Here is a 12,309-nt window from a genome sequence, read left to right as displayed (position 1 = left end):
TGGATGGATGGATGGATGGATGGATGGATGGATGGATGGATGGATGGATGGATGGATGGATGGATGGATGGATGGATGGATGGATGGATGGATGGTCAATTTAGCCCCAAAAGTTTTTACAGTATAAGCGAGCGCCTGAAGATGGCACACAACATCTTATACACCTGCAGTCAGGACATTTTTCTCACAGAAGGCCTTCAGACAATTACAAAACAAAAATGCAACTTTTTGGACACTTGTCGAGTGTCAAAAACATTTTTAATAGAAGGCGATGAAATATGACAGCAAAGATTCCTCTACTCCAAAATTTATACTTTCAACATTTTATGTCATGTTTGGATTTTTCCATCCACAAAATTTTGTTTATTTGACTTATCTCAGACCCCCTGCCAAAAAGAAAAGGAAACAACTTCCTGTAGTATTCACCACGGCACCATTTCAAACCCTCTTAGAGAGACATACATGTGAAGACTTGGACCACCCTCACATTCCCACTTGAACTCAGCGAGGTGCGCTGGTAAAGTCAAGTTTTTGTTCGCTCCGATACACTTAGAGAAGTACAGCAAAATGGGAAAAGAAAAGAAAGAGGAAGGATATGTGACGGATAGAATAAAAGACGAAAAAGGATGGAGGTGGTGCAGGGTGGGGTGTTGGGACCCTTCGCATCTGCCTGCCTTTGAGTCGGTGAGGTTAAAAGAGGAGGCAGATCTTGCTGTGAAAGCTGTTAAATGGTTCAGTGGTTTGACAGTGGCTGATGCTGCAGACAGCGCAGCTCCCCCGGGAGCAAACGGCGTTCCCACCCCTGTGCCTCCCCACCAGCAAGGCCCTCATCAAAATATACCTACCGCCTTCCTTTACTTCACAATAAACAATAACACAGCAGGAGCAGAGGGAGGGATCTTAGGAGTCATTGGAGGCTTATGAAAAGAGAATCACTTTCTTTGACACCGTCATAATTGTCTTGACAATTATGTGTGTTGCATACAGTAGGCAGACAGTAGAGTGTGAAAGCAGATTATGCATTAATGTTCCAGCATTGGCTTTTTAGAGAGCCACGGGCATTTGGAGTGGTTCTTAAGAATCTGCCTTTTTTTTTTTTTTTTTTATTTGGAGGAGACTTTAAACATGAACAACACAAAAATGTAATCCCAGTTGTAGATGTTGCACACACACGCACACACACAAACACAAACACATAAGTAAAAGCAGCACAGGCAAAACTGCTCCATTTTACCATCATTACACAGCACGGGTCCCTCGCTCCCTTTGGAGCCGTGTTCTGCCTCCGGTGCTACATTTGACGGTTTGTTGAACGGCACGTAGGTGTGTAGCCTCCGCCGCGTTACGTGATCAAACAGCCCAACTGACGCATGGCCAATTATCCTGGCTGCCTCCTCTCATCTCACGTTTAAGGAGAGGGAAAGGAAAAACCAGAGAGGGAAAATGGGAAGAGAGGTAAGGAGGGAAAGGGGGAGAGAGAGAGAGGAAAAAAAAAAGAAAAAGTGGCGAGGCTGGTGGTATGTTTATCGAAGAATGGCAGATGCAAAAGCACTCCTCTTCCCGTTCCGCAGGGAGGCTTGGCATGTGTACCCTTTTGAAAAAGTAAACAATGGCTCACAGACTTTTTTTTGTTGTTGTTATTTATTGTGAATCTTTACTCTCAGCAAGTTGTAAATAGGCCAATACGATGCAAACAAAGAGAATGTGAGGGGATCCGTAGTATCAGAAGTGACATGGTGCGTAAGGGTCTCTGCTCTTCTCTGTCGATGCATAAACCCCGTCACCAAAAGGCTTTACCACAGACAACTCCCTCTGTGTCACAGGTTAATTCAATAATTTTGAGTATGATTGAAAAGTTTATTTATTTTAGACATTCAAGAAGTAAAACTCATTCATAAAAACTGTCACGCTATTGTCCACACAGTCACAGGGAAGACTGCTGACTTGACACTAGTCACTGACAACCTCCATAAGGAAGGTAAGCCATAAAGGTGTCATTGCAAAAGAAGCTCGCTGTTCACATGAAGCTATATTCAATTGTATTAATGGAAGGTTGAGTGGAAGAAAAAGTGGAGAAAGTCTGGTAAAAAACAAAACAAACAAACAAAAAAAAAAACGGTGCACAATCAGTAGGGATAATCCGCAATAGTGAGGGGATTGTGCAACATTAGAGAAATATTCACAAGGTGTAGCACAAGTGTTGAACTTCTGAGCCAGAGACAAAGTCACGGGCACCATAACCTAGAACTAGAGTGGCCTGACCTGAAGCCCACATCTGGGAAGAAGAGTCAAAAGGAAGATGAGAGAAACCAGAGCCAGCAATGCAGACCTGCTGAAGGCCTCTTTTAAAGCAGCCTTGGCTTCCTCAATACTTCAGAAAACCCACAGGAAGATTATATTCATAATACACCGCACAAACAGAATCTGAAGCAAAGACGCCCATCCCAAGAATTAAGTGCATATAATGTACATTGCGTGAATATTCTTTTCATTAGGCCTTAATTTCTGTATTTAAAAAGTCCTATTTGAGATTAGGACTTAGTTTGATCACCAATGCAAACATATTAAGCCTTAGCCTCAGGAACAGGGCTTTCTGTCTGGCAGGGAGGAGAAGGGAGGGTGTTAGTAAAATAAAAGACAAAAAAAAAAAGCAATTACAATGGTAACAGGAGTCCATCAGAAAGGCCTTGGATTTAGCACGCCGCAGCTGGAGAACAAAATAAAAAGAGAGGGGAAGGATATGGAAACTAACCTTTATTCATTTATAAGAGAAAGAAAGAGAGGAGTAAAGAGGGTAGAAATGAAGTGACAAAAGCGCACATCGGAATAAACAGAGCCACAAAAGCCTGTGCAAATGAGAATGACATAAGATAAAATAAAAAGCAAATTACTCACCTACAGTTGCTCGGGACATTACGGAGTATTTTTTAGTCTTGCCACTCAGCGCTGTGTTGTCTCTTTGAGCGGTTTCAAATTCTCTCTCCATTTGGGAAGTCATTTCCTGGGTGATGGCACCAAAATAAGCTACGTTTAAAAATCCGAGGACGACCTCGGGCTCCACCACCCTTGAAAGAACCTGGAGCTCCTCGGTGAGAGCTTGAGTCACATGTTGGACCACGTTGCAGAAACCCGTCGTTAGTCTGTCGAAGCCGGACTCACCACCTGGGCTGGAGCTCATGCTTGAATGCAGGATGCTAAGCACGTACTTCTGTTTCAGGCCCTAGGGTTAGGGTTGGGGTTAGGGTTATTGCTATTGTAAAAATATCCTTCGGCATTTATGAAGTTGTCTTAAATACAGAAGTGATTCAAACGGCACCTGGTAGCCTGTGACCACTTCACATTCAGGGTAGAGAAAAAACAGCTGCTTAAAACAGTTGACCCGCTCGAGGATGGTGATGGTGGAGAGCTGAGGGGAGCCAGGAGGTCCTGAGGTGCGGCATGAGAGCCGGTCCATCAGGAAGCGTCGCAGCCGGAGACGCACAGGATCCCACGCCTCTTGGATCTCAAATGGAATGAGAAAATGTCAGAAAAATATTTAGGTAATTACTACCTCAGGTGGCGTTCTAACAAAATACAGACTGTTGATTGAACCCTCATTTCACAACACTTAGCTGCTAAACTAAAACTGAAATTCATTAACCCAACACTGAAACACTGAACTGAATGAGAAATGGCGCATTACCTCTACTGCAGAGTCATCTTTAACCATGTGTACGGAGTGGACAGAGGAGCCAGGCAGATGAGGATGAAGAGCGGGAGAAGAGGATGGACAAGGAAAATAGACTCCACACTGGGCAGAGACATTCAGCAGGAGCTGAAGTGTCACTTCTTCTTTCCCCTCTTCCTCTGATTTAAGGTACTGTTGCTGAAGGCAAGATTTATGAAGAGACATGATTAATTTGGGAGAAGTTGATCTGAAGATATAACAAAAACTGCACAAAGTTGTTTTTCAGATGTGAAGGATTTTTCAATCTATATTTATTTTTCATAAATATACCCACTCAACAGGCCTAACTGGCTTGGTGAGATGGTTTGTTTTGTCCGAAAATCCTGAAATTTACATAGACTAAAATGTAGTCAATTTAATTTTATTAAAATTAAATTAGTACACATAAAGTAATAATTTACATGGTTCTATGCCACATTTTTATTTCATTGCAAAGAGCAAAAATGGCTTTTTAGATTGAGAACATTGCTGACCTTTGACCTAATACATTACCAGAGCTCTGAAGAAGTCTAAAGTGTCTGTGGAAAGAGGCTTCAGGGAGTTTTGTGCCCTCGTGTTGAACCACTGCAAGACCTCTGTGGGACTGGGTGGATGATCCCCTGTTCTGAAGTCTCCCATTTTGGCCTGGAGCTCCTTCAGATGCTGCTCTATGCTGAATGAAAGAAAGATGAATCATTAGACGACTGATAAAGGAATAAAACTCTTTAAAAGAAAAGTGTTTTCAAGATATTGCATGTGAAATTGCACTTATTGAGCGAGTGTTTAATTCTGACAGCATCAAATTAAATGAAATATGCTACACAGATCTGCCAAAAGATCAACATTATGTCACAGTAAAACCACATAATACAATGTATTTCATTGGATTTCTTTATATGATATACCAACAGAAAGTAATGAAATATTGGGAAGTGGAAAGAAAAAATAAAAGAAATATGAAACATGTGTCAAGGATGTTTAGCTCCCTAAGTCAGTCTTGCAAGTAACTGAAGATATGTCTCTACCGCCCTTCCACATAGATGTTTAACCATATTTTCTTGGCAAAGTAGCAAAATCTCAATCACTCTTCTTGTGAGAGAAGACAAGCGGAAAAGGTCATCGGGCCAGGATTTGTGACGGTGACATCGAGGATTGAGGCCTCTGTACATGGGTCGCACGCTCTACTCCTGCGCCACTGCAGCGCCCCACAATAAAACTAGTTTCTTCATAACAACTTTGACCAACTTCCCTGTCCCTCCTACAGAAAAGTATCCTCAAATGTTGATGCTGTTACCACCTTGTTTCTCTGTATGTTCAGGGAATGTTGTGTTCGGGTGTAAGGAAAGTGTTAGTTTTGACCAAATATACAGCCAAGAAAGGTACTGGTTTTAGGTGAACAGAGGTAATTTTTTCACGTTTGCTTTGTCCACAACAAAAGTTTTATGTTTTTCCTTTAACCTCGACTGTCTTCTTGCCCGCTTCCATAAAGGTTGGATTTCTAGAGTGCATGGCGAGTTGTCTGCTCGACAGATTCTCCCTTTCCAGCTCCTCCACAGTCACCATGGGCCTTTTGGCTGATTTCTCCCAGTCCTGTCATTTATGAACCATGTGGGTTTGTCTGTCACATGAAAAACCTGACAAAATGTGAAAAGATTTAATGGGTATGATTATTTTTACAAAGCACTGTAACTGAGATTATGACAATAGCCTGGTTAAAACTGTTCCTGTAGCCAATAGTTTCCCATCTAGATTTCCAGTCCTTCAGCATTGTGCGACTGTGGGAAAAATTGTCTCCCCAAGGTAGCATCCTAATGTTCAAGTGCAACCCAATCAAATAAAGAAAGCAGCACTTCAGCACAAATGCACAGAAACAAAACCAAGCAAAAGTCAAATAGAAACACAGACATTGACGTACACACGGCATCGTATTCATCTCCCCCGCCCCCCGCCTCTCATTCAGTGTCTGTACCGTGTGAAGACAGATATAGACACATCAGCAGTAATGAACACAGACACCAATATATCAGTGTGTGAGTGCGCGCTAAGCATCTGGAGTGAAGTGGCATTACAGGCATCGGCAGGCATCAGACATACACACTTTTTGCTTTCTCATGTCTTCCCTCAGCTTACACACGCACACACCCACGCACACACACGCGCGCGTACACGCACACGCACACACACACACACACACACACACACACATATACACAAACACCATTCTTTTGATGTTAACAGACTGCACCAGCTATTCGGTTTCCCCTTTATATGACAGATTAGAAATGACAACTTTGGGCTCCACATGTTTAGTCATTTCCATGCAAATCGATGCTTATATATTTGGATCCAAGACAGTGTCAGAATGTCGGTATACCTGCATAATTAAACAATGTTTTAGGGTGAGGGTTGATTGTGTGTGCACACATGGCTGCACACTGACAGGTGTAGATTTACACAAAGCTCCAAAAATGAGAGTATGTAGCAGAGCATGACGCTACAGGGCTCAAATGATTCATTAGATAACACAATTGCTGATGAACTAAAACCTATAGGGAAATATAATTAGGAAAATCAACAAAAAGTTACTTTTCCTTTAATCAAATTTCTTCTATAAACCTACAAGCATTGGACGTGTTTTTTGTTTTTTCTAACAAAAATCATTAACTAATGACTTATATATATTATCAGTAGAAATAGTAATTTTTATGTCAGAGTTTGTGTGACTTTATGTGTTAGTATAGATAATGTAAAGCCAAAATGCCTGTTGGTCATCAAACAGCTCATCCTGTATTGCAGGCCTATAAACTGCCTCCTGCTTGCTCCCAAGTCATGAACGGATCCAGATGTCCCGCAATAGCATCTCATTAAATAATCGTTCAATCTGACACAGTTTCATTTCAGAGGGGGAAAACGCACGGGGATAAAATGTTATAGACTGTTCCAAGTTGATATCCTCTAGACCGAACGCTGCCTAATGGCATCCCTCTGTCTTGTGTTAACTACCTTCTCGTAACTCTACTTTGCTTCTTCTTCTTTTCTTGGCAGACCAGATGATGCCTCTTGTGTTATTCTCTTGTTGCCACTGAACTCACTGACACAAGCTCAGGTTATAAACTGTTTTTTCTTTTTTTTTTTAAAGTTATTTAACACGGAATATTCTTTTTGTTAAACACATCTTTAAAACATACAAACGCCTCAACCTGTGCTTGTCCCCTGTTTTGTCTCGTGTTGGTATGCACATTGTACGGGAAATATATTATCCTGCGTCTGAAACGTAAATGCGAAAAGGTTTTGATTCCAAAAATTCCAGGTGGATTTCTGACAAATCCAAACAAAGCAAAAGGATGAAGACACCTTAGCCTTTACTTGTTGTAATTAATATAAAAGAACGTCTACTGTGGATTACTGTGACTGTTTTGTAAAGGTAGAGAGAAGAAGGAGCAAATTCATCAACTGAACCAGTTGACTAAGATTTCCAAATAGTTTTCAGTCATTTGTCATGTCCTCTGATGGAAGATTGCTTCAAATTGGATGGCTGCACAAAATGCTATATGTGTGTTTATAGTAAGTCATAAAACATAAAACATTCATTCAGGGCTCCACCCCAGGACTTTACATAGACAGCAGGTTTCAAATGGGTTCCCATCTGCAGCTCACTTTCTACCCACTCTCTGAAGTTCATTAAAAAGGAAAATAGACACTAGGCTGTTAACTTCACTCTTCCCACAAAGTTGCGTGGTAGAATTGATATCTAGGGACCTTCTTTGGTAATTGCTAAACACATTAGTTTTAATTTAATTCAAGTTATTTACAGGGAAAATAAATGAATCTTTTATTGCTTTAGAGCAAACTCACACCGAAACATTTCTAATCCACCCCTAACTCACCTAACCTCCCCCGCCCAAAAAAACCCAAAAACTTTAATTTGACTATATTTATTCAATGCTAAAAAATAAAATCTTTCTTCTTTTTTTTCATTTTTACAGTAAAACATAAATAAAAACTATATGGGGTCAGGAAAACATTTTTCCTGACATATATAATTTCCCTTTGGGAGCAATAAAATTTATTTGAATTTGAAGATTCCTATTTCTGCCCATATAAACATCCATGGTGGTATACATTACATTAACTATTTTGAGAAGTAAAATATCTGGAAATAAAATACCAGTCAATCTGAAAATAAGTAGCATTTCAATTTTACTGAGTTAAATTGAAGTGCATTTAAGCTCAATTCATATTTTCTTGTGGAACCTGAGATAACTCATATCATTAGTGAATCATCATTGATGATTAACAATATTTGAACAATATAGCTATTCTGACCCACACTCCTCACCAGTAGGTGGCAATAATGAACATCAAATAAACGTTTGCCAACCACCAATCAACTCAACAGTAAGAATAAAAATCAACAACGACTTCACATCAGTTTTTGACACTGAGCTGAAACAGCTTATGCTCCCAGCAGGTAGTCAGGAGGACGCCCGGCGTCACAGCCACTCTGCACCGAACTGACTGGTTGGAAATGGGTGCCGGGCAGCAAAGAAATGACGCTGGGTGCTCAGCTATCTTATCAAACTCTGCTACTATCCAGTCCCCTTCACCTTTCCACTGGGAGAAAGTGTGGGAAATGTAGCATACTATGGACAGCATACTATGGATTTCATAGTATGCTGTGCTATGAAATGTCATACATCCCCAAACAACTCCAGACAGCTCCAGGACAACTGTTGATGTGGACTCAGTTGTCTTTGGAATCCTTAAAAGCTTGACAAAGAAAGTAAACCAGTCCAGTGCAGGTCCGTTGCAATCCAGGCCATGGATACGGTCAATCTATGACCATGTGGTATTTTAAGTCATTTTACAGCCAAAAAAGTACCATTCTTTTAGACTCCTTCAACTTCTTCAGCAAACTGAGCTGCAGTAGTCTGTTGAATCAGCCCAGAGTGGCCAGCGTTTGTTCTCCATCTGAGTCTGAGCCTTGACCATTCTGTTGCCGATTCACTGTTGTTTCTTTCTTGGACCTCGCAGGCCAGGAACACCTCACAACAGATGCATTTTTGAGATCATCTAATCCATCAAATTAGCCAAAATGTGTGTTTTTTCTCATACACTATTAAATCCTCTTGCATTTTTTTATCTATGCAATAAATTAACATTGAGAAGAGAATGTTTTGAGAATGTATCACTAGCAATCTCTCCAGTGCTCATATGTAATGGATGGCCATTGTATTAATAAGGCAGTTTGTAGAAATTAGCTCTGATGCAAAACAGCCACACAAAAAAACTAAGATATTGTATAGAATATTCAATATGACCTATGCCTACTTCATGATCTCAAGCATGAGTGAAGGATAAAGAAACAGTGACTAAGACAAATGCTCTTTTAACCACCTTCTGTGCAACTAATCTCAAGCCATAGACAGAAAGAACAATGTCCTTTGGGTTTCATTCTTTTTTTCATTAAGCTTCCCAACATCTCACTATTGCCGTCTCTCGCTAAAACAATGCACTCGTAATGGCTACAGGAGCATCATCCTCAGACACAATTTCAAGCTCAGTCTTTTCTCTCTTTATTTCCCATCTTTTTTTTTTCCCTCTCCTCTAAAAACTCTTACTCACTTAATTTCCTTTTCTTTACTCTCACCTTTCAATTACCCCTCCTTAGGGCCTCGTGCCGCAAGTTATAAAGTCATTTTGGATGGTCTGTGTCAAGAAGTCCATCCAGTTCTTCACAATGCAGTGACCTTTTGCCCATTGGCGTGAGTGCCACTGGCAGCCTAATCAACTTGCCGGGATTAGCTCCCAGCTTGATGACTTTCACCACACTGAGATGCCAGGGGAAGAAGACAGAAAGAGTAGAGGAATAGAAGGTAAAAAAAAATCAGTAGGAAACAGAACCGTCGCAGGAAATAAAACCATTCAGCTGTCTGTGTAAAGATGACAAAGGACAAAGCCTTGATGGCAAAAAAGCCAGAGCAGAACTCAACAAAAGACCAGGGGAATGAGAAAAGAGCAAGAAGAAACCAGGAGGAAAGAATCCTTCACGCCATTTGACAAACATGTCCATCGTCTTACACACACACAGTTCTAATTTCACTGCTGAAATTAAATTTGTTTTTCAGACCAGTGCAGCAAGACAGTCGACACCACAAGTGTGTCCCCTCTCCACAATCGTCCCCAGTGTTGAGAAAGAAGGGGAGCAACTGGAGGTCTTTTATTAGATATGATGGCATATTTCACAGCTCCCTGACTTACAGAAACCTAATCCTGCGATTAGTCAGCGCTTTGACGTTATCTTAAGTTCCTTGTCAGAATTAATTTAGTGTGGGTGGCCTGCTGTGGGGCTGTCTGTGGAGCTCCACTTCTCTACGCTTGCCTACACAACTTGGGGAGTTGAAGATGAGAAGGGTCAGGAAGTTCTTTCTTTCAAATAAGCCTGTATTTCAATCAGTGCCAAAGCAACCACCTGAGAGTTGGATATCTTCCCCATCAAAGGGTCCCATTCTATTAGGGGGGAAAAGACTGAATGGGCTTGAATGAACAGGTTGAAAACAAATCCCGTCTTGTCCCAGCCTGTCGGCCACTTAGTGCCCTAAGCCACCCAGTCCAGGTAGTGATACCACAGAACTGATACGGCTGATATACTGGCTCAACACACGTGTCGGCTCCACACTGCAAGAGCTCTAGATCAGTGTCGCCATTAACTGAAAGGGAGTTTGAATGCTATTTTAACCAAAGCAGGTGTCTCATTTTTCTTGGTTTTAATTTCTCAGTAGTTAAAATCGTTCATGCCACATGCAGAAGCACTACAAGTTCAATCAATGCATCCTGATGAAGACTGGCAGGTGACCAACTGGTATTTGCCTTGCCAGGGTGAAACTAGAAGCCTGTCTTTAGCCTCCATGGCTGCGCTGACACTTCATTAAAGGTCTTTTCCTGTTGGCCCACCTCGTCCAGCTCCACTCCCACCCACCTTGCGCTGTCCCACCTGATGAGGATTAATGGATTACAAGTATTCAATTTGGAGGCACCCACTGCGTTGTCAGCCCATCTTAATCTCATTCAATTAGGCAGCAGCTCACAAGTAGATCTATGTCATCTGAGAATGGGGTAAAAGCCTAGTCACTCTGACCCCCAAACAGGTTGAAGTCCTTCTCAGGTGTTGGTGACTTGAGCTGCTCCATCTCTTGGTCAGTCGTTTACCCTCCTCCACTTCCGTAATTTGTCCCAGACACTGATAAGTCAGCGAGGCAGGAGGCGAATGAACTACCGAAGTGAGCATGGATGCGTGCGTGTGTGTATAACCAACAACCCACCTTGGCTGAGGGAAAAGAGAGACCTCAGATGATTTTATTTTTCTGGTCATGTCCCCACGAACCATCCCCCCCCCTCCCAGACTACTTGTTCGAAGTAGTCTGGGAGGAAGTTCGTTGTAGTCTGACGGAGACACTGACCAGTGGTCCCCCACGGCGAAGGGAGGATTGCCTTATTTTTAGCCCCATTCTCCATTATCTGGATGCTTTGTTCTCATAATGGTTATCCCTCTCCCATCTGCAGGAACACAAAATAACCCTTTAATGCTTAGAAAGCAGAAAAATGGCCCGGCCTTCAGTAATAAGCCTTGAATTACCTACCCAAGGGTTTTCGTTTCAAGATGTGGAATCTTCAATTATTATGTTCCCATTTAGAAGGAGGAAGGAAAGAAAAAGAGAAAAGGGGAGAAAGAGAGTGAGGGAGAGCAAAGAAGGGATGAGTCCCAGGCACTAATGGTGCCGGAGTGAGGCTTTGTTCACTTGCTACATTTAGCCTGTCCTTCATCATCTGCCCTCAGCCTCACAACGCTACAAACGATAAAAGACCTGAAATATAGATTTCTCCTTTTCCTCCAGTGTCCCCATAGTGCACTCATTACCAATCTATTTGTGCTCTTAAACTCTCTGCATCTGCCAGCAAATACAGATAACTGTGCTTCATTTTTTTTCAATGAACATTGGCTAAAAAGATTCATGGTATAATAAATTGAACGGTAGCAATAAGAAACTTGAATATGCATAACATGTTAGAAGCACCACAGGATCAATGTCAAAGACTGATGTGGGTCTCTAGGTAGAATCTTTGTCAATCAGCTCAGTCATGAAAGCGCTGACCTTAAACCGATTCCTTTGTCATCATCCAAATTATCCATAAGGAACAACAATGAATCCAGCATCACTTTTAATCAAATTTAGTCAAGAAGACACTCACCAACTTTGTCCTTTTAAAAAAGTCTCAAGGAGAAGCAATGCTTTTTTCATATAAGAATACTGATTTATAACTTGAATTCCTGAACTCTGAGTTGAAAACAACAAAAAGACTAGAGAAGTGAAAATTGAAAAAGTAAAAGTAAATCACTTATAAGATCAAACTATGCAGGTGAGAAAAGCAGTGTTTCTTAATTCTTCTTCTGCTGCCATGTCTTGAATATAGGAAAACTTTTTTTTGCAGTTTTGTCCACTGTGAAAAAATAAGAACTGCAGTAAATGCCCTGCAGCTGAATGACCAGTGAAAAAGGCAACACAGTTCATGATTGTCACAGGACATGATCATATATATATATA

The 12,309-nt window shown here is 41.3% G+C and overlaps 1 protein-coding gene across 3 annotated transcripts; it reads right to left on the bottom strand.

Annotated features, from left to right (window-relative positions):
- Positions 1-1,187: 1,187 nt before the first annotated feature.
- Positions 1,188-11,263, bottom strand: LOC103461063 (uncharacterized protein KIAA0825-like). Of its 3 annotated transcripts, none has more exons than XM_017303571.1 (6): positions 11,029-11,106; positions 4,220-4,379; positions 3,683-3,865; positions 3,317-3,502; positions 2,896-3,220; positions 1,188-2,707 (listed from the first exon to the last, which is right to left on the bottom strand). In XM_017303571.1, the coding sequence occupies exons 1-6, from the start codon at positions 11,091-11,093 to the stop codon at positions 2,694-2,696; spliced, it is 933 nt and encodes a 310-aa protein (XP_017159060.1). In that variant the 5' UTR covers positions 11,094-11,106; the 3' UTR covers positions 1,188-2,693. The 3 variants fall into 3 exon arrangements, with proteins under 3 accessions (XP_017159060.1, XP_017159059.1, XP_017159061.1); XM_017303570.1 differs by having other exon boundaries at positions 1,200-1,591; positions 11,029-11,109; XM_017303572.1 differs by lacking the exon at positions 11,029-11,106 and adding an exon at positions 11,167-11,263 and having other exon boundaries at positions 1,202-1,591.
- Between the last annotated feature and the right edge of the window lie 1,046 nt (positions 11,264-12,309).

This window comes from Poecilia reticulata, unplaced genomic scaffold, assembly GCF_000633615.1.
Source record: "Poecilia reticulata strain Guanapo unplaced genomic scaffold, Guppy_female_1.0+MT scaffold_538, whole genome shotgun sequence".
NCBI lineage: Eukaryota > Metazoa > Chordata > Actinopteri > Cyprinodontiformes > Poeciliidae > Poecilia > Poecilia reticulata.
This window is presented reverse-complemented; position numbering and strand designations above follow the sequence as displayed.

Excerpts from the sequence above, each read along its gene's own strand:
- LOC103461063 (XM_017303570.1), bottom strand. The coding sequence starts at position 11,093 with ATGGTTCGTGGGGACATGACCAGAAAAATAAAATCATCTGAGGTCTCT. Across the intron at positions 4,380-11,028 it reads TCTCTTTTCCCTCAGCCAAG|CATAGAGCAGCATCTGAAGG; the intron begins GTGGGTTGTTGG and ends TCTTTCATTCAG. Across the intron at positions 3,503-3,682 it reads AAGATGACTCTGCAGTAGAG|ATCCAAGAGGCGTGGGATCC; the intron begins GTAATGCGCCAT and ends ATTCCATTTGAG.